The 23,755-nt window shown below is 32.9% G+C and overlaps 1 protein-coding gene across 4 annotated transcripts in view; it reads right to left on the reverse strand.

Moving 5' to 3' along the window:
* The window catches only part of LOC116351199 (acid sphingomyelinase-like phosphodiesterase 3b), an 88,430-nt gene continuing 64,675 nt past the window's right edge, over positions 1-23,755 (reverse strand). For 3 of the 4 annotated variants that reach the window (XM_031783451.1, XM_031783380.1, XM_031783312.1), the window contains 4 exons: positions 23,204-23,399; positions 20,586-20,698; positions 11,196-11,374; positions 1-6,981 (listed from right to left, as the gene is read on the reverse strand). In XM_031783451.1, coding sequence (XP_031639311.1) covers positions 6,108-6,981; positions 11,196-11,374; positions 20,586-20,698; positions 23,204-23,399 — 1,362 coding nt within the window. In that variant the 3' untranslated portion in view covers positions 1-6,107. The remainder of the gene's footprint in view (positions 6,982-11,195; positions 11,375-20,585; positions 20,699-23,203; positions 23,400-23,755) is intronic. The other variant, XM_031783518.1, reaches the window with a different exon arrangement.

Below are 23,755 nucleotides of genomic sequence, written 5' to 3' on the forward strand. Positions count from 1 at the left end.
TTTTTTTTTTTTTTGGTTTATTTTTATGTTTACCTCTAAATTTTGCCCATTTAAGATTTTTGAGCTTAACTGCTCATCCTTAGTGATGATGCCATTAACTTTTACTTTCAGTTTCATTTTTTTCTTCTTCTTGAATTTTTAGCTATTTTCCTTTGATTAACGTATAGTTTATAATATAAATAGATTATTTTTAATTACAATCATTACTGCCATATGAAATGACTAAGAAAATACATGTAAACCGTATATATATTTATATCATAAAATTTCGGCGATTCATTCATCGAACCCCCGAGTTCAAGAATCAAATTATCGTCAATTTTTACCACGCAAATTTTAAGATAATTTAAACAACAAATCGAATTACGTTTATTTACCTTTTTCACTCTTCTTCAACAAATCATCCAGAATTTTTTGTTTTATTCAATTTCAAAGTCGAACGAATATTTTCGTGGGGCTGTCCAGTGAAATGAATGAACAAAAACCAAAAACAAAACATAAAAATTATAGTCTATATCGGAAATATCGTTTTCGATTCACATTCAAGTCGAGCCAATAATAGTTTTTTCTTCTTCTCTATTTCATATTCAATTAAATTATTGCCTAGCCACTGGCTTATTTCCTTTTATATGTATATCGTTGAGAGGATATTCAATAACTATAGAATTATCTGTTGTACGTTTATATTAGTTTATCGGTTTTTCCCCCTCTCCTTTTATCAACATACAAATTATCTATTTTCTATTACAATTTATTTGCATAAAATAAATCTGTTCTATAAATCGGTTACACAATGTATTTGCATTATTTGTGTATGTGTGTGTGTGCTGATATTTCAGCACCAATGTCGTTCAGGTTTTTTTCTTATTTGTGTAATTATTTATTGATTTTTTTTTTTTTAATTTTATACAAAATATTTTGCAGTAGAAGCTCTTTTTATCAGCTTCATAATGTGATCAAGATTTAGTTTTTTTTATTTAATTTTGTATATAAAGAAGACATTCTTCAATATCAAGTGCCGAATGCGATGCCACGCCAAAAGGCTGTGCACTTCTGGCAAGAGTATGAACGTCTAGCTTCATCAGGCAACAATATAGCTGTCATAATCTTACTGTTAAGACCATTATAATTCATACATTTATGTCATATAAATACTGTGTATTATTTACAGAATATATTCTTGGGTCATGCCATGCATTCGGTTCAGTTTAAAATACAGCTATTCCTGAAAAATAGTAACACGTTTATGCAACGATGTCCATCATCACCATTTTTATTTCAAAAGCGAAGTATTTTGGATTAAAAACTTAAGAAATGCCATACACAATGGTTTGAAGGGAAGTATTCGTTTGAAGTGGCGAGGTAGCAGGAACAACCGTTTGAAATTTGAAAACAAAAAAAAAAAAATGAAATGTCAGAAGAATTGTTCTCGACTCAGCGCTATACGATTCATCATAAAACAAAGCAGAAAAAAATTCTCTTTTAAAAATTGATGAAAAAGAACAACATCTTCATCACTGTTAACGCCATAAAATGGCCAATCTCAGTCTCGCTATCATTTAACTTGTTGTGTATTAAATATGTTTTTTTGTGTAGAAACCGTCTTTCTTTTTTTTTAATTCATAATGAAATTGGAGCTTTTAGCCAAATGATTTGCTGTGTGTTGCACCATTGAGCCAAGAAATTAGCTAAAATTAAATTTAGCTATAAATGTTGACATGACAGATAATTGACCAGACTTTCTCTTTATCGATAGAATGCAGCTGGTTCGATTTCTTAAATAGTTTTTTTTTTCAACTTCTCTACGCCTTCTGTGTATCCAACACCTTTAATTTTATTCCCAACCATCAATTGATGCAATTTTTGCAATTACAAATTGCATATCATGCAATGCAAACGCTAATTAAAGAACTAACCGACCGTTTTGGTTGGTCTAGAAAAGACAGATAATGTCGGATTGGCGCAGTGTCATTGATTGCTTTTAATAGTTTAACTCCTTGAGTGACTTCATTAATTCGCATTTATCCACTTTTAAGTTTTTCCCATTGCAACTTGCACCGCTGATTGCCATGGAAATCAACACGCACACATTCACACAAACGAACCATCTAAAACTTTCAATATGGCAAAAGATCTTTCTAGACATAGGAATTGAAGTGAATGAGTGTATTCGAGAGAACGAAAAATGTGAACGAATGAACTGTGAGACAACGCCGTTTAACTCACTGAATAAACTTGACTTAATAAAAAAACTTTACTTTGAATAGAGTTTGACGTTTCCAGGCAATTTGCGAATTTTGTTGTATTCTCTGACTCTCTGTTCGATTCACAGGCTTTCCATCAAACTAAAAAGAACATTCTATATGCTGTATCTGATTATATATTTCATTGAACAAAAAAAAAATGCGGGATTGAGGCAAATTCAAAATACACACTGGAGCATAAATTACGTTTATTAAATTAAAATATAATCAGTGGAAAAAGGCATATGTATAAACTTACAACTCGTCCATAATTCATTTTTATTTTATCTGCCTATCCCGAAAATTTGTTTGATGTTGCTTTGTCTGTCCTTTCATATTTATATATTTCATACGGTTTATATTGGCATGTAATATGTGTTGTCTTAGCTTGTCTCTTTAAGTCTATCTTATATTCCGTTGTTTTCAATGTGTACGAATGTGTTTTGTTGGTATGCGTAATATTCTTTTCTTGTTCTACATGGTTTTTTTTTTGTTTAAGTGGAATCTAGCTTCTTTCTAATGTGGTTTGTCTGCATGGAATAACATAATGATAATTTATTTTTATTTATTCGTTTCTTGCGGTATATGTTGAATTGTAGATGGGCAATGGGGTCGTGCATTCTAGTGTACATGAAGTTTCTTTTTTTTCTCTTTTTTCTTGTCTATTCTGAATTTTTGTGTTTTTCTCTCTCGCTATCTTTTTAAATATTTTGCGTGCATTTTATATGTACAGTGTGTTTGTATGTGTACATTCACAATGAATTTTTTTTCTAGGGGGTAGACGCAGTTCTTAGTAAGTGTTAGTTTTTTTTTCTAGTTTTTCTATAAATAAAACGCATGCTACTTCCTTTTTAAAGACCCCATGATGAGAAAAAACAAACGATTTAACTGCAATAAAGTGGAAAATTGAAAAAAATAACCACATACTCCAAAATATGGTGCCACATAATAGAGATGGTTAGTGTTAAAAAAAAGCTGATGAATTTCAGCAGCTGAATTAACTATTTTGAGGAAGTCACCTTCAAAATATAAAAGATAATTCGAAAATATAAAGTTTTTATACGAAGTTTTTTTTTGTTCTTACGCTTGGAAACTTCTCAAGAGACTTAGTTTCACCTAATATTTAAAAAAAAAATCATTTGATGTCTACCCCCTAGAACTATTTCGTTTATAAATCACATTTTATATTTTTTCATAACATTTTCCTGATGTTGGATTATATCTCTTTCCCTTCTCTCGCACACACACCCCGCGCGTCATATACTGTCATTCACTTTTCACGAGTATCTAAAAGAATATTTTATTAGCACAGCACATATTGTTTTAGACATACATAAATATAAAATATTTTTCCCGTCGTATAGTTTTCTATTTAGTACTGTTGCTTTTCGCTTTTTGTATCCTTTTTTTTCCGTTCGTTTGGTTTGTGAAGCGTTTTTATTCATTCTCTTATTTTATTTTGTTTGCCATTTTGTATAGTTGCCTATTATCGCTACACACAAATACATACCGCGCGCACATGGAATAAAAAAAAAGAAAGAAAGAAAAAAACATTTATATTTATATCGTTTTCATATACAGATGAGGGATATACAATGAATTATATAATGTGATACATATTAATAGAAATGGATTTATGTCATTTCGGCGGTTGGCATTTATCATGTCCAAACGAAACAAATGGAATGAATGTGAGTGTGTGCTTTCTCCTTCTCTGTATTCACATTGCATATAAATATGCGTTTGTGGCAAAAACCAACCAAAATTAGCATTCAGTTTTGGACACACATTAAGATACAAGCAATTAATGCGCGAATATCTTTATTTATATGTATATTTAATTATTCGCAGTTGATAAACTGTATCTAGTTCATGTTATGTTTTTTTTTTATTTATAAATTTCATATTTTCTTTTTATTATTATTCTTCAACATTCATTTCGATGGGGAAAAGGTTGAATATGTATTATAAAAGCATATTAATTATATTTCCATCATGATCTAGTCCACAATCCAGATTAGCTTCAATCCAACTCTATTTGCAAACGATGTTTATGTGTATGTATATATGTATGTATGTGTTTTGTAATGTAATAAAACTTATTTAGTCTCTCGAAAAATATAAAGGTGGTCTATTCAAAATAAAAATGAAATCGTCACCAAAACCACAAATGAAATTTCTCTATGGAATAAAAATGGAATCCGTTTCCGAATAAAGTAATTCGTCGTCTCTCAGTAAAAATAAGGGTGTCTGTATAATATTTTTTACACGCGCTCACTTAGTCCACTTTTCGGTAGACGTGTTCGTGTTTATATTAGTACACAGTTCGCTATACAGAAATCATACTAGCAAACACATTCTAGCGATGCCGAACAACTGCTTTTCGTGAGTGACGTTACATGCTAGGCCAAAACACGGAAGAAACGTAATTTTTAGAGTTCGTTTTTCGGCACAATTTTGTGTATAATTTTTGTTTAATTCTGCACACAAATGACAACTAACCTCAATATGAACAAAAATTGACATAAAACTCAATTTATCCGAAGTCTCAACCGTTTTGGAATAAATTTTAGTATGCATTTTTTCCGCTCAAATGCCAAAGGGATATATGTTAAGCACTTAAATATTTGAGCGGAAAAAATCTGAACTAAAATTTATCCCAAAAACGGTTAAGACTTCGGATAAATTCAGTTTTATGTCAATTTTTGTTCATATTGAGGTTAGTTATGATTTGTGTGTGTAGAGACCTTTCACTATTATTTATTTTAAGAGATAAATTCACTTTTTTGCAATAAGTTCGGTGGCGCTTAAGGAAACTAACAAGATTTGGGTGACAGTTCCACTTTTATAATTTTTTTAATTCCATTCATTTTATTTTGGAAACGGTGACTTTATTTGGTAACCAAACAGCATTTTATTCTTTTGGATACGAATGCATTTTTGTGATGACGACTTACTCTTTTAGAAAAAAAAACTTATCTATCGAATATTTTGAAACTCAACAATTTTGAACCTATGTCAACATAGTTTAGCTATCAAACGAAATTCAATCAATCAAATAATATCTAAAATTACTTGAAAAATATACTGAAAAACTCTGAAGAAAAAACTTGAATATTTCTTGATCAACCCAAAATCGTGTACCTGGGATTTACTTCCTTCATTCATTTACTGTCTACTTCAATTTTGAGCTACTTCTTTCTTTATCAGAATAAACAAATGTGACATTTTTCTTATGAGTTTTTACTTTTGTCCGTACAGCTTTGGTTTATTTTAAATTCGTATAAATGACTTTCTTGTTTCTGTCCATTTATTTTGTTTATGACATTAGATCGGAATATGCCGACTATAGTGGTAACCATATGGATATATATATATTTAGCATTATCCTACACTGGACAAAACGCCGTCATAAAATATGAGCATGTAATTTTATTTCATCATATCTTCTCTATTTGCTTTTAGAAATATTCGGACCAGTGATTTTTGGATTTTGGTAAAAAATATTTTCTATTCTGCCTTAAGTGAATAAAACACAGTTCGATTAGAAATCTTTTTAAGTTGTTAAAATTGTTCACATAATATTTAGTGCATTTATATGTATAAATAATCTTTGTTTGGGTAAATCACATCCAGGGCTTTTAGTAAGATGCTTTTTGATTGAAATTTGACCAAAATTTTGTTATTAGAACCAATTTGAATTAACAATTCAATGGCCCGACGTTTCATTCTAAATAAAAATGTCGTTCTTCCTTTTCATTGAAGTTAATTTATTTTTGTATGATTTTTATTCGGTCTGTGGGATCTGCATTTGCAAGAGTGACCCTTCAATTAAATTCCACATGATTTATACATAATGTGGCTCTAAAAATGTGTCAATATCAATGAAACTGTCATTGGATTATTTTCCATTTGTTTAAGACTATCTACGTTTATGAATAATTTAGTTTGGCATGACTTACAGTTACAGTTCGAGCTGATAAACTGGTAGGAATTTTGGTGAGTTTGTGACATTGGCAGCTGCAGCATCATCATCATCGTCGTCGTCGTCGTCGTCTTTTTTTCGTTGTTCATTTTCGGGATTGGTTCATGTATTCGTTCCGTTTTTCTTGTGCACCGCATAATCTGACACATTTGGCTCAACAATTTTGTATGGTCGTCAAATGTATGAGAAAAATGATTGGAATCATTGTGTTTGACAGTATTTGTTGCATCACTATTAATGGCAGTAGCATCCACAATGCTTCCGGTGTGTGAGTTTTTTTTGTTAATTTTTGGTATTGATGACGATGATGATGAAATTGATGGTGATGACAACAACATCTTCAATGATGACGATGACTTCATTTGATGTTTGTTCGTCCAATTATCGCTTAACCATTGATAGTATGATGATAATAACGCATCAAACATGACGACAATGGGCTTTCGTGAACATTTCACTAATATTAACATGCATATCACCAAATCGACAATTAGGAACTGCAACCACTCAAACAGCAATTTTCGTTGTTGGCATTTCATTACCGTGTAAGTGGCCAATAACAATGCAATATTTGCAGCGATTGGTATGCAAACATTTGGACGTGCACCGCTTGCTGCCAATGCACTAGCCGCCGTTTCTAAGCAATGATTAAATTCGTTATAATCAACACGCGTTATGGCACAGTAATGATTTAATGCACACACCCCTTCGCATGGTGATGTATTATAACGTACGGAATTCGCTTTATAATATCTGTAAAAAAAAGTGAGAGAGAAAAAAATACAAGTTCAGTTTTTCATTTTCATGTTTTTGTTGAATTCAAGCTAGATGGTTCATTTTCTGACACATACACAATCACTAAAAAATTATTTAACGGGATTCGAATTTTTATTTGAAAAAATTTATTGGATTTTATATTTATGTAAAAAAAAATCGATGGCATCTTTTTATGCTATGTAATACATTTCATGCTTGACCATATGGCAAACTACAATAGTTTATTCAAGTGAATCTATTATTCAATAATTTTTAATTTAAAATCCAAATCTCGCGCACGTCATTTTGATTTAAATAAGATTTGATTGAAAATGGGATGTACAGATAAGTGTCTAAAATGAACATATTCACCCAGACTTGTTTTCTAAAATTCAAATGACTGTCAAATTGTCGATGTAATTTATCGGTTTTTCCCCGTACTGAATTCAATGTACAGCACATTTGTCACAATTAATTCAAACATTAATATTTGAATAATTTAGTTAACCATTTTCAGTTTACAACTTCCGAATGCGAACGAGCATAAACTCTGTGTTCCGGTACGTACAGCGTACACACATTTTTGCGAATAGATTTTATTGAGAATTCGGCAATTTTAATACCAAATATGGAAAATGTACACATATATGTAACCACAAAACATAGACAGAGACAGAGATTTTTAGTGTATCTCCCAACATTACAAAATTTTATGTATGCAAACATGGTGAGTTAAAAGTCAAACACACTTCGCACATACATTTCAGTTTTGCCCACAGAAAATAATTGCTTAAAATGCAGTCGTCAGTTTATTCGTATTCGAATGTTTCAGTGCTGCATTTCATTTCTATTTCTCTATTTGATTAATAAAATGAGCGTCAACTGAGTGTGTGCGTTTGCTCAATGCATTCGATTCACAATATGCTTACGACGACGATGACGATGATGAAAAGTTCTTGAATTCATTGAAATATATGGTTCGGTGGACTCTCATTCAATGCACAAAGTTGATTTTGACTCAGACACATAGCTGTGTATCATAATTTTGCTTTATGAAAAGAAAAAAAACCAAAACTTTCAATTCTCGTTCTTTTTTTATTTCCCATTTACATTTGGTATTTTTATTGGAAGTGAATAGAAAATCCGAAGAAAGAAATTGCATTTGGTCAAAGATTTCAAGTAATGAGTGAATGGTTGAGTCAACATGCTTCGTTTGGTGTGCTCGGAAGCTCTCTAGGCGGTCGCAAAGAACGGATAACGATGATGTTGGTAACGGTGACGGTTGACGGTAACAAACCAGGAAAATCCGCAGTGGTGAATTTAATGAGCAAGAAGTAACTGTAAAACGGTGTATATTTGGCTGAAAATTTCTCAGTTGTAATGGCAAATGTGAGCGTGTGCGCGAGCGCCCACACCAGGACTTGTGTGTGTAGTCTTAGCTGACTTCCTACCAATGTTTTTCCATATAATTGGCTCCGTAACGTGAGCTCAGAATAAATATTAAAAAGTTTACACATAATTTGCATATTTTTTTGTTGTTGCTTGGCTGGTTTGGTGTGCATTGCGTGCACTCCCTATTTTCTCTAAAACTAACATAATTCTTGCTTGCTTTGACGTTGTGTGCTTGCATCGCTTTATCGTTCGGTTCAGTGAACACACTGCCTGTATTTAAGTTGAACTACACGCGTCACCACTGCATAATATAGTTTGACTGCACTAAACGAATAGCAGACTTGAGATTGTGTATTTGTTCATTGCAAGAGAAAGAAGAAAAAACCAAACAAGAAATATATATATATATATATATAGAAAAAAAATGAGCCAACAAATGTTCATTCATTCACTGAAGCGCAAAGTGTTAAGAAGTAAGATACCGAAGAAATTGCGCGCATCGAATCGAAAAGTTTTCACGAAGAAATTTACCATTGCTTTAGTTTTTCATTAACTAAAGATGGCTTATCGATATGCTGCAATCTTCTTAAAGATTAGTGGTTGATTTTTGTTGCTTGCTTGATTTTTTTTTTCACACACCAACGATTTACACATCGTGCCTGCAGGGACAAAACACAAACGGACGAAACAGGATTGAGAATGTTAACGATGTTTTACTTGGGATTTATTGATGATGGTTGTTGTTGTAAGCGAGCGGCTAAGATTGGACAAATGTATGTTTGTATGGAGGACTGTTTCGTATGTTGCACATGATCTATAATTCAATGAATGCGTGCTCGAATTACATGAGTTCTGATTTTTGACGGTCAATCGGTCCTCGAAGATTTTCCATCTATTTCAAATCTTGCGATTGCCGACTTACCGAGAAAGAAGAAAAAAACGTAGCCGCAGTAGCATATCCAATAAAATTAGGTTATTGTGAAAATAAATCAAGGCCACCAAATTGAACATATTCCAATAGATTTTGTGAAAATATTGAATTGGTGCTTCCATATAACCACCACAAACGTAAATTTTTTCGCACATCAGCTCACTTTAACTTCAACCTCAGTACCAAAAATCCCTAATTCAATATCTCGTATGAGCAGTTAAGCACACATATTTGGAAAAATATTCGGATATGGTTTCTGGCAAACTGCCCGCTAACTGGAAGTTAAAAACACTAAAATAAACAAAACACATAGAGCACAAAAACAGAAAGAGAATAAGTGATCGAAAATAACAGTACTCAAACACACAAAGGGAACGAGGCAAAAGGACCCGAAAAATATAGCAACTACGAAAAATGAATACGGGAAATAGTTGAGCTTACGTTCGCGCAATAAATAAACTCGATAAAGGCGAGCAAAATATATGGTAGCGTTTATTTTTGCCACAACGAAATAAATAGGATCCGTCTAAAGAAACCGAAATACAAGCTAAAAACCACAAAACATAGCTAAGCCAGAAAAAAGAAAAAAAAAACAGAAAGTGGGAAAAGAAAAAAGACAAAACAGAAGAACAAAAGCCAACGTTCAACAAAAATGAACGACGCACACACTAACACGTAATATAACCACAATAACATAACCAATCAATATAAAACGCTTTTCGGTGCAAATCAAAAAACGAATTGATTGAAATCCTGGCCGATTCGATATGAAATAAGCTATATTATGCTTTCCACAGTCGCATACCCATGATGGACTGCTGACTCAGTACGTTTCTCTGTGTGTTCGAAACATTTTGGTAATCGTACGTTTCGGTTAAGTTTTGCACTTTTGTTCAGGACTGATTCTGATTTCATTTTAGTTCTTTTATAGAATTTTTTAAGAATAGTGAACGGAATATTTCATTTGTTTTCACACACACACACACACACACACACACACACACATGCATTTATCCACCGTGTTTTTGCGATTAAATGTGTTTATCACAGTGTCTGGAATCGCTATATGCTTGCAATGTTATAAGATTCAACCAATATAGAAAGCGCCACCTAGTGTATTCCGTACTCAAACTAAATTTGAATTTAAAAAAAATCATTTAGTTCGCAAATATTCTGAATGTAATTTTAAATGTAGGTCGGAAAAACTACCAATCGATTTTTCTCGCTTTTCCGATGAGAAATCGGGAAAAATAGCGAAAATTCGGTACCCCCATACGGGAGTGGACCACGAGCACTCGTTTTCCAGAACACTTTGGACCAGGTCGGATCCACCTGCTCCACAAGATTCATTTCCAGCTCATTTCATCTCACAATCGCTTATATAACACAGTTTACTCTATAATATAATTTGAGATAGATTTGAGAGGGGGTACCGAATTTTCGCTATTTTTTTCGATTTCCCATCGGAAAAGCGAGAAAAATCGATTGGTAGTTTTTCCGACCTACATTTAAAATTACATTCAGAATATTTGCGAAATAAACGATTTTTTTAAATTCAAATTTAGTTTGAGTACGGAATACACTAGGTGGCGCTTTCTATATTGGTTGAAAATATACCAGACCATTTACTTATATTGGTTTATCACACCGGTATGTTTCATATTCAGCTGCAATTCCATCATTTCATCTGTTGTAGTACAAAACCATCAACCAATCGACGAACGAATTTGTTAAATCGATTTTTTTCATCTTTTCATCAACACGAATTTTCTCAAAAAAAAAAAATGCACAGAATGGCACTATACATAATTACAAGCATTTCACACGTACTTTAATGTATGTATTGAAAATGATTTGCCACAAGAGAATATATTGTTTCAATACTTACTTGCCGAACATTGGGTTGTCGGTGTTGGAAAATCGATCAGCCAAATTATGCAAAGCAACAGCATTCACTTCACCCGAACCAAAATATTGTGTTGTCAAGTTGTATTCCGCTTGCCACATTGCTTCACCCGCTTTGTTTGCATCATCCAAATTCAAGTAATATTGCGTGTAGTCCAGAACCTTGATTCGATAAAGAGTCAAATAAGACACAAATGAAATTATAACGTATTTGATGAGATACGATTTTTGCATGGCACATGAAAGTAAAAAAAAAACATTCGTTTCGATTCTGTTATCTCTATCACATCGACAAAAAATAATGGATCTAAATAAAAACAAACTTCCTCTGGAACAAATAATAATAGCATTTTCAACAGAATAAAATTCTGTATCATTTCCTGTGTGAACCGTTTGCCCTTATTTCCTTCATTTTTGCAACTTTTATGGTCATTCGCTTTTTCCGTTTGTCCTTTTAATCGAGTGATATCATTGTCCTTTGTATTTATTTTCTTTTATAATGCGACGCACATTGTTAGACAAATTGATTTAAAAAAAAATGCTGAACTTTCATATCAGTTTCCTATTAAAGCAGGTTTTGTCTTATCTTCCTTTGAATCCTACCACCTACAAGAGTGTTTTTGGACGAAATAAAAATGCCTTAGGAAATATTTCATACGGTTGAAGTTTGTTATTGTATGAATTGAAAATAATTCCCAAAACATGAACGAAAAAATAGCCATTATAATTATTTTTTAGTTAAACACATCATTTTCATATTTATTTTGAACGATTCCAAATGTCATGTAACGTGACATATCAATTTCCTACAATCGTAATTGTTAGCGAAGCTTGTGCCATATTCAATATTCTTCAAATCAATCTCAGACATAATAATAATATGGTGGATTTTTCATCTATTTTTTGTTTGCCATTTACAACATTCTCAAACTGTCAAACTTTCCTTTCTCATTTTAGTCAATGTACATACGTTTTTCCTGCATGCGGTAAGTTTTCCAGGTCTTGCAATAATCAATGGATTTCATGCCATGTTTGTCCGATAAATTTTTGATAAGCTCCGCCTGAAATATTTCATTGCTGCAACAGCACTATCCAAAGAATTTATCAATGCATAATAGACGCTATCATGAGTTCAATCAAATAAATAAGCTTATTTGTTTGAGATCAGCTGCTTACAGTATATTTTCCACTTTGAGCTTCACTAGATTTTAGTTCGTGAACAGTTATGCATTTTTGATGAATATCAAGAAGCTTTTATTCCACCTTTAATTAAAAATAACAGCACATGTCAGCCAAACCATATCATTCAGCTGGCTGTACTCAGCTCAGTACAATGTCTGACAGATAATGTCATTTTTGTTTGCTTTTTCAATCCAAGTGCACTTTTTCGAGAAAAAAAAATGTTGGCTCCATTTTCATTCCATTTTTCAAATGGATTCCATTTTTCAAATTCGCACTCATATATTCTCACGAATAGCATTGTGTCTTGTCATACATCTTTTTTTTCTGGACACACACACAGTCTATTGTGTCATCAGTTTTCATATGTATGGATTTCCATATAACTAGTAACGATTCCAATGACATGATCGGATATCAGGGCATACACCGTGCACATTTTCGAGTGCTTGACCAGAGAGCATATAGTTTGATTCAGCGTAAATGCGAGAATGACACTGGAGAGAGGCACACCCAGGCACGTAACTAAAAAAACTTTCGTAGCTGATTGAGTAAAATTGGCCAACCAAATCTGAAGAAAGAAAATCGAATCTGTGAAAAACTCAAAGAAAAACGATATGAACTAAAAACTAGATGAATAATAGAGGCAGTGAATATGTAATGTTTTTTCATCCATTTTAATGTTGAAAAATGTAACACGTTGACCCATTTTGGTGGTCATTTTTGTGTAATTCGAAGCGTCCTCTTCTGGTGGCACAAATCAAACTTCAGACGCTTTTTTTTACTTTTTATTTTGTTTCAAATGTTCGTTGCCGGACCTTCGATAGCTGTCGATGCTGTGTTACAGTCAGTGACACTCAAGTGGGATGTTCCAATAATATTTTTTATTTCAATCATGTCGAATTTTCGTTATGCATTTGAACTGACTGGGCGCGATGTCACTGAATCGAACGATATTTGATTTCGTCTTCATTCACATCGCCATTATAAGTTTGCGAATCTCACCACCATTTGTGTCAATCGTCCGATCAATTCGACTGTGAACTTGTGTCTGATAATGGACAGTTTTACGTTAAAAATTGTTGCTTGGGGTAGCGGCAGAGAATACCAAAAATCGAATAGTTGGCAATATTGCGTTATGGAATCAACGTTGCTGCATCGTAAAAATGGCCCAAAGACAAATAATCAAAAAAAAAAAAAAGGAAAATGAAAGAAAGAATTGTGTGTCTCCATAAATATAGAACAAATAATTTGGAATAGAGCATAAAAATTGATTTGTTGCTGCTCAATCTTCGGACTAAATTTATTATTCAGTGTTTGAGTTGACAAGCTTTTGTTCGTTGTGTGTGTATGTGTCGGATATGATGGTAGAAACATACATTTGTGGGTTCAGAAAAAACCAATTCAATTTTTCGCCAATGTTTTATTTCAATTTTCGTTTTTTTCCAAGATTTTTTCGCTCCATTTGCGGTCGAATGAATTGAAAAAATAAAAAAGACCGGAATGGCTTGTTCTATTTGCTACTCAATCAAAAAGCTTCATTCACACATTCTAATCAAATTCGGTTTTTTTCATATGCAAGCGAATCACCTTTTTTTGGATCATCGCTACGATCTAGACTTATTCAATATGTGACACGATTTTTTATTCGAATTCACAACACTAACACTTTTAATCATTTTAATAATTAATTTTACAAAGGTTGATTGGTTGCTTACGTGGCATGTTTAGATTGACCCCGACTATCACATAAGTCAACTTCAATTCACATGGATATCTCAACCATCAAAAATTTACCAATTTTGTCTGACACACTAGGTCATTTTTGATGAGCCAATTTACTTTTTACATGGTATACCACATTCACTTCATTAGACGCACCAAAAAAAAAACAATATATTTTATCTTTTGTTCGGATTTAACATCTCCATTTTTTTATAAAACATAATTGTTTTTTTGAGAGTAATTATTTTAATTGACATTCACTTTATACAGAATGGATATCCCTCCCACACTTTTTGTAAATGATAAAAATTAACTGACAAAGTGCCAACATCCCACATGTATTTATTTCATCGCATTTATAAAAAAAAATCTATTTCGAATGAGGAAACGTAACGAAACAGCGTATACGTGTCTGTTTATATTCATGTCATCGAGTTTCGTCTCCGTGGCTGAAATTATTTCGAAATATTATACATGAATGAGCGGTACGTTATCTTTTGCGATAATTCAATTTAACATTGAAAATGAGTAGAGAATAAAATGTTAATCGCCTATGTAAATATATTGACATGATATATATGTACATTGTATTCATTCTCGTTTTCAAACCTTCTCCTTCACCCCCCCCACTTATTCCATTCCACTCAATTGCTGTTATGCGTACAGTTTATTACATTTTACGTTGGTGGCTTGATTCATAATTACGCATTGCAAGTCAGTATCCTCTTGTCCACATTGATCGGTCGCAAACAACTCAATCAACAAAAAAAAAACAAAAAAAAAAAACAGAAATATACGTGCCGCTTACGCGCGCTTGAAAAATTCATTTGAAAAAACTTCAGGCGCGGTTAAAGCCTGGATGTATGAAGCCAAATGGTAGTGAAACAATGAAAAAGGTAACATTTAAAAGCATTACACGGTTGTGCACCGAGTGTCTTTGCTACCTTTAGACTCGCCAAGCCACACGAATAAAAAAAAAAGAGCAATGGGAGAACAAAAAAGTAGCATATGAAATTCGCACAGCTATTTAGGTCGATCAATTTATGCAGGCATGAACAACACAATAATACTGATGAATTCATGCGAAGAGAATGAAACGCGCACTGCGTGTTATATATCTATATAGAAACAAGTACACAATACATCAATTTCGATTCAAAAAGACGACACACACGCAGAAAAAAAAAGAATACAGATCAGCATTCTGCGCTGCACAAATATAACATTTGTGTGGAGGAAAAGGGATTGCATAAAAGAATGAAAAGACACGCATACAAAAATTGATATTTCAATGTCGATAAGGTTAAAAAAATATGTCCCTCGAACATTACATGATAACATTGTTAACAGCAACCGTAGCAACTGTTCAACATCACACCATTACCATTACCATTACTATCAGGCAATAGAAAAAAAAGTTACATCATTTTTTTGTTGTTGTTCGCTTGGTACTCACTCTCGATTCTGTTGTTTCGTTCTCTCAGTGTGTAATGTAAAGATATGTATCTGATGCGGAAATTCGAGAGGAAAAGCACAAAATAAATATCGTCGTCAAACAGAAATTCTTCATTGTATGCATTCAATTCGACAGTTGATTTTCTCTTTTTCTCCGTCTCCACCATCTCCTCTCCCCTTCACTTTTCATTATTTCTGGATCACATTCGCTTTTGCTTGTTCACTTTTTGGCTTTTTGTATACACACACATTTCATATACGTACAACTTTTCCTACTTCTCTGTCCAACACATGCGACCAGGATAATGCAAGAAGAGCAATTTTGTGTGTACATCACGAATATGTAATCTGTGATGGTTTTTTTGCTCTTGTTTTCGTCGTTGTTGTTATTGGTATTCGGCCACTGGAGATAGCAGAGGTGTTGGTAATGGTGAGCAATTTATCTGGCAAGAGAATAGCTTCAGTAAATTTGTTTTCGAACTAGGGGTATTGTCATTGTTGTGACTTTCTCAACCGTTTTGCCGTTACTTTATAAATTGCATTGGAATTAATTTCTGATTCATTTCAAAATTCCAATGAATTAAAGACCATTCCCACATGCTTGTGTTGTTTTCATTTTCCATTTTGTAATGTATTTACATACGCAATGCAAAACGTAACGATACATTTTATTCAAATTCCAAATGGTTCACACAAATTACAGTTAGACACATTTTTAAATTAATCGCCAAATACTGTGCCATATGGACAATGCTTTATTGTGCGTTTATGTGTGCACAATTTTTTTTTCTTTCCATCCTCCTGCTGTGTTTCCATTAATTGATAAAGTTTCTGTCGAATGAATTTATTTCGAGAGCGAAAGCTATTATTTTGAAGTACTTGTGGCTTAAATTTAGTGATTCATTTGAATCGATAAGTCTATTGAGACGTAACAGCCATAAAATATACATACAATATACACAAACCATCTCCAATTTTTATTTTGATGGAAACTCTATTTTTATTTCTTTTCCGCTATTGAAATAAATGAATGTAGTGTCTCTTTAGGTGACAATAAATATCGCCTTAATTTATCGAGTGTATGAAAAGAATCTAAAAAAAACCAATTGAAGTATGAAGTATGTTTAAAAGTTAAAGTTGGGTGAAAAAGTGCTCCGAACTTTTCGGTTAGTAAATTGAAAAATTTAACAGAATCATTTTAAAACAAAAACCTCTCATTTTCATAATCACAATGGAAAGTTCGAATAAGTAAAATAACCAAGAGAGATTAGATATCATTCACAGAAATGTGAAAATGATACATAACTTTAATATGTATATGCCAACTCCACGACCACGGTCTATCCGAGTTTTGTTTGAAAACTAAAATAGCACTTTGAATCGATCCTTCAATGGGTTATGGGTATATATATGTGTGAGAGTGGTTTTGTATAGAATGTGTATTGAATATATGGATGGCACAGCGGGTAATTTAACTTTTTGATTTCAGTTCAATCTTTGTTTAAACTATTGGTGCTTTTTCGTCCTCTGTTACCGTTCGTACTTGGCCGGAATTATTTTTGGCTTGAAATAGGACATACACACACATTGTATACACAATATAGAATGATAATAGTAGTAAAAAAAAAATCTTTGTGTAACTCGGAGCGCGATTAACCATCATCAGTGTGAGTCCAATGACCAATTTGTTTGCGGAAAGTTGTACGTGTGCAAAAGAACAATGGAACGCCACCACATATTTTATCAAATAACTTCAAATAAATTATCAAACCAACTGTTAAAATATTTTGTGATTACGATTTGAATATGTAAATGGATGGACAAGCAAGGGGGCACGCATGCATCAGATTCTCAATGCAACCAAAATCTACTGATTCGGCATATGCCGGAAATCTGGATTCAGTCAGTTTTTCATACACTGCTGCAATACTCAAAGCGAATTTTCAAACGCAGAATCAAATGTCTAATTGGGTAAATACCTAATACCAAATAATTTTCCACATCTTGTGCAATATAGAATCTAGCCGGCATTTCACATAATTTTCAATGAATGAGCTAGAGAGAGAGAAAGAGTGATCCACAGTAATAGCTATTATTCTTCGTTATTGTGGTAGATGCAAAGTTCTACTCTTTAATTATACCATTAAGTATATAAAACCAAATACCCTGAAAATGAATGAATGCATGGAAAGAAGTGGAAAGAGAGAAGGTGAGAGAGAGAGAAATCGGATTGAAATTAAAACAGATAAGAAGTTTTACAGTGCAACTATAGCTTTATATATAAAGCATACCGTGCTGTGTGGGTTTTTCGTCCATCCCATAAATTTGTGCCTGTGTATGTGCACTATAATTATCATATTAAACAAACACACAAACATGATCGCAGCATGCATACTTTTTTTTTACAAATCGTAATTTTATACAGTCGCATTTGCAGAAAATATTGAAATCGCGTTCGTCGCCATCCCTTTAAGTTCCTCTAAAATTTCCATTTACATCGATTCCCATCACCATATAAACACATCGAAACTATTTTAAATATGTAACCAATTGTGCAAATCTAGTAAAAGTGGCTCTAAAATATTGTGTCCACCACTTATAATGAATTGATGGCCCATTATGACTGGCGAATGAAAATGAGTGTGTGCGTGTGAGAGAGATGGAGAGAGAATGAGTCACACAAATGTTGCCTCTATAAAGTATTAAATACTTTTCTGTTCTGTTGGAAATTTTCGAATTGTTACGTCGATTAAGTGTAGGGACATAGTTGAGCGCATTGAATGTACGAAACGAGCAAATATACGGACAAGCGCGCATCAAAACGCACGCACTCGGCTCATTCAGGTGTATTCGACCGATACGAAATGTTCTATCGAAAGCGAATGAGATTCAATATTTTTGCGTGAGAGAATGTTCTCTTCCATGCATATTTCAAAATCATATTTCATTCCGTTTGCCGAAAACGACCGGAGTTATAGAAGCATCACCATCCAGAGAATGTGTGTGTTCATGTTTTTCTTCTACACAATAAGTATTTTTGGCCAAAATTTTGCATATGAATCGTGCTCTAGTATCTCTCACGCATTTGCAAATGTGCCAAAGTATCATAAGTATAGCACACACACACACACAGAGAGAGAGAGAGAGAGAGAGAGAGAGAGTGCAGCAACATTTTCCATCGTGCATCGTACACATGGTTCCCATTGTCGATATATTTGGCCATTTGGATATTACATTATAATAGGCTGAAATCGTGGTTATAACTTACAATGGTTTTGTGTCGGTTTGTGAATGTGTATGTGTATATTAAGAATCTATGTATGTTCCACATACATCAATGCATTTGGAAACTTAGTATTCGGTAAATGTTGTTATCAAACCATATACATTATTTCTGCATTCATTGCAGCGACGACATGCTGTGTGCTACGTTCTCGAAATGTGCACCACGCCATACAACGTAATCGACACGGCTTTTGTTTGTGTTCAAATGAAAAATATATATGAAGAGAGAGAGAGAGAGAGAGAGAGAGAAAGAGAGAGAGAGAGAGAGAATGTGTGGATGAAATGATTTAAAATTACAATTGTTTTACCAATTCTTTGTATCGTCCTTCTCATTTCTCCCATTTACACCGTACACACACACACACACACATACATGATTGTGTGGCCACATCGTTCGAACTTCAAATAGCTCATTTCTTTGCGATTTAGCAAAACAATAACTTTTTGAAATGAAAACTGTATTAAACTTCTACAATTAAAACCGAGTAATCTCTCGATATTAACATTTTTCACCATTCTATCATAAATTCTAGTCTACTCCATTTGAGAGCTCCATGCAAAAATTTCAACATTGAAATAGTGTGAAAGAGAGATGGAGCGATAGTTAAACTGACTAGGGAGACCATGGATAATATAGGGGTGAAAAATTGTGGATGCAATAGAGCAGGAAAGTGATAGAAACAGATATATGACAATAATGGAGAATTTGTGTCTAACCAATTTCAATGGACCATAGTTATAACAAACGGTTCATTTTTTATGAATGAAATAACTTAATAGCGTTTCAGCTATGTATTGTTCGGAATTCAAAATGAGAAACTCTCTTGAAATATGTACTGTTAGTAAATGCAGAGAGTTCCCGCTTTGCACACACACACACACACACACACACACACACACACTGAATAAATGCCATTTTGATCAAAAAAGTAAGCGCAGAGAATTGGGTAGCACTAAAATAATAAAAAAATTATGTCTTAAAAATGAACTGATTCAATTCGTTGATTGTGTTAGATATTAAAAGGTGTTCAGTTTGTAGCATATGTAAAATTCGTTGCGACGTAATTAAAATATTATTAAGTCGGGGTGTAATCGACAGAGTTTCACATATAAAATATGCACATCGAATCATTGTGAATGTATATATGAAAAACATCCATACCCACGTTGTTGCGACGTTTGCTGCATATGGACAACAACAGGCACACATTTTAATACACACCACACAATTTCATGTGCTGGAAACAAGCGCCAATTATTCAGAAAGAAAATTATTACGAAATTATGTGAACTTATAAATATATGCGAGATAGAGAGAGAGAGAGAGAGAGATGAAGAAAGAAATGCGCCACTTTTCACGTTTGTGAGTCTATGCAGTTGGTAATGTTATCGATATTCAAATAGTCGACAGTACGAGCGAAAAAAAATTGATCAAATATTCATTGCATATCCTAATCATAGACGTCGTCTGGTAAAACGAAACCTACTTCAATAAACAACGACCGTAAATGCGGTAGAGGGTAGTTGAAATATGAAAAAAAAAAAACTTAAGCGAGAAAAAAATGCGTCGATAAACAATCGCGCAAAGTAGTGAACAATTTTGAAATTTACTTCAATAAACTAATAAAAGCACAAAACAAAGCAAAAAAAAAAGAAGAAAAAAGAGTGAACTCCACAGCGCCTGCTGTATGTTCAATGTTCATTTAGTTGAATGGCTGTTGCTACTTACTTGGCCTGTATCCGTGTCGAATTTGTAGAGCCGCATGGCGGGATTGTTCGAGCCGATCGACTGTTTTTTCGGTGTAACAGATGGTGCAATCATAATCCATGAGACTGGTTTTCCTGCAATAAATCCCATTATTGGTATAATTAGTCGAATCATAATGTTAATTTTTCCTTCGCACATTGTAATTAAACATTAAAAGATATATATGTATATACATAACACATCAGCTGGCAAAAAGTATTTTCATTACATCTATTTCGCATTGCCACTTGATTTGGCGTCACATTTTCCTTCAATTTAATAAAAACCAACCATAATTTTCGGTTCATTTTCAGTCCGTACGCGTCAAGAGAATGGAAAACATATATACTCACTCACTATATGAAATTCGTCGCATATTAAATTGTTGTCTTCATTGGGGACCATAAGTCGAAAAATCAAACTTATTTTATTATTTACAAAAGAATCTCAACATATAACCAGTGTTCACACACACATACATACTTAATAACAAAATGTTTGCTTCGGATGTGAGTGCATGTAACATGACCATTGGTCACATCGTGCATTAAAAGATTATGTTAAAAACATTCAATACGCCTTCATTCGACTATTTCACGTCATACGAAATCAAGTGACAACGATGACGACAATGATGTCGATGAATTTTCGGTTCGTAAAGCCGTAATAATGTTTTGACATGAAAAGAGCAATTGAATTGATTTTGAAGTTAATTTTTGTCGAATGGATATTTAGGAGAATAGAGAGGCAATGTAAGTGTTATTATTGATAACTAAAAATTACCCTAGAGCATATCTATGTATGGAATCAATCACAAAAAAAAGCGAATAAACGAATTAAATTATTTATTCAGTTGAACCATTCACATTCGAAATGCGACTTGGAATTCAGTTCATAAAAAAGTTGTACGCGGCTGGTTTGTCCTGAAAAAAAAAAAAAAAACAATGACTCCCCTCCTGCCAATTAATATTATAAATAATCCAATGACAATTAGGTTGAACAAATTGTATTCAATTGCTCATGTTGATGCCGATCGGCTATTCATCGGAAATAATTCAAAGTAGACAACCATTTCGTATCATTTATTGATATAAATTATCGATCTACGCAACTATTTGATACCATTTTCTTTGGTATATCGTATGAATTCTAGCAAAGAATTTAAGAAAAAGCATAAAGATATAACTAACAATAGACGTATAAAATGGAAAAGGAAACTCATGTTTTCAAGAAATGCTTTGCTATTTCCCATTTGTAGGAGCTAATAATTTTTTTTTGTATCAAGGTGGTCTTAAATTTTTCAGTAGGGAACAAGTTTGGAGGTATCGTTGCGCCGTCGATACGATGCCGTCGAGTTCACCTTATTTCATTTGAAACTTGGCTTTTTTAAGCGATTGAAGACCAGTGATGGTTACAACTATAGGTCACAAATCCATGACAAACAGAAATACTGCAGCAATTTTCCTTCAAATTATTCTGTTATAAACACACTTATATCGCTGCAGATTAAAAATTCCGCAAAATATACCATTTGATAGTATGATTCATTTTAACATCTGTGATTTTGTATAGATATTTGAATGCCATTTTTATCTGATTGCATTTCATTTTAACATCTGCATTTTCTTCATCTCTTTCGAGCTTTAAAATCGTTTTCGGTCACAATTTGAAACTAATTTTTTGACTGTGTAGTCATAATTTTGCTACATAATTTTTTTTCTAAATTTATTGTTTCAATTTGTTTTGGGCTCCTGAACGCAATACACAGATATAATATGAAAAATAAAGAGACATTGTTTTGTGGAAAATTCGTTCAGGAAAATTATTTTCCTTGTAAATGGAGTTTTTTCTAAGAATTTGTATGGGAATCTGAAAACAATTTGATTTGTATGTTGTAACTAAAGTTAAAGCTTTGATTAAAATGTCTCAGTTTGTAGCGCTCTAGTACAGCAAACTACCAAATTTTCTATATTTTCATCGATTTACAAGCAAAAATCAATATATGGACAATATTTTTCAAAATAATAGCTCTGTTAATGTATTCCTTTCGGCGAATTTCAAACATATAAAAATGCATTGCATTCATTAATTTATCACATAGAAAAAATTGGTGTCAACCCCTAGCAGAAAAATCACACTAAAATCTACATGTTGTGTCAAATACATTAGGCACAAAAGTGGGCGATGAATTATTATTGTGTCTTTTTTATCGAGAGAGAAAAAGAATGTATTTATCGAAAATATTCAACGAATATCCGTCGTCCACTAATGATATAATATGATGGCATGCGTTTAATGTATCGATAAATCAAAAAGTAATATAAATAATTGATAAGCAAGAAATATGTTGAAAATTAACGAATTCTGTTGAGGCGAACATTTAAAGATAATAAATGCATGACACCATTATTAATCCTTATTTTTTCCCTCTATTTTTTATATGCACGCATTATAGCAACACCATTACACCTCCTGTTCGAATCAGGTTTCAGTGAATGAGTGTATAATATACTAAGCGGCACATACAATTCATTTAAATAAGTAATCAAATAACAATTTACTATATGAATATAGATTCAATGAATTTGTGTTGAACTTACCATTGTCATTATAGATGATACGAAATGAATCTGAATGTAAGTGTCCGAAAAATTGTCCCAAGATTACTGATGAATATTTGCGTACGAGTTGAAGATAGCGTAAATTGTTTATCTCCGAAAAAGTGGTGTGACCATTTGGTTGGGCGCCCATTTGACGTTCATCGGAACCAGGCGGTATGTGTCCAACGATGTAAACCTGTGTGTATGTATATGTGAATTTTTTATCGATACAATGATCCAAAACGATTTCGTGTGTCGCATTTCAAATCGGTTCCATACATAGGGTCAATGGAAATGATTATGAAACGGAACGGAAAAATTAGAGTCAACCAAAATAAGAAAAAAAAAAATAATTCAAATGAAATACTGTGTTGGTAGAAAAAAAAACACACACAGGCAAATAGAAAGAATCTAAATGGTATGGTTGTAGTTGTTGGGCGTTTCATTTGAAATCTTTTTTCGTTTCTTCTATATTTATTTTCTGTCTTTTTTTATTGTTGTCCGTCTTTTTCGATCCTTTTGCGAATATTGTGCAAATGTCCGTATCCACCA

This window comes from Contarinia nasturtii, unplaced genomic scaffold (assembly GCF_009176525.2).
Source record: "Contarinia nasturtii isolate CC-2019 unplaced genomic scaffold, AAFC_CNas_1.1 Cnas_scaffold_78, whole genome shotgun sequence".
NCBI classification, from domain to species: domain Eukaryota; kingdom Metazoa; phylum Arthropoda; class Insecta; order Diptera; family Cecidomyiidae; genus Contarinia; species Contarinia nasturtii.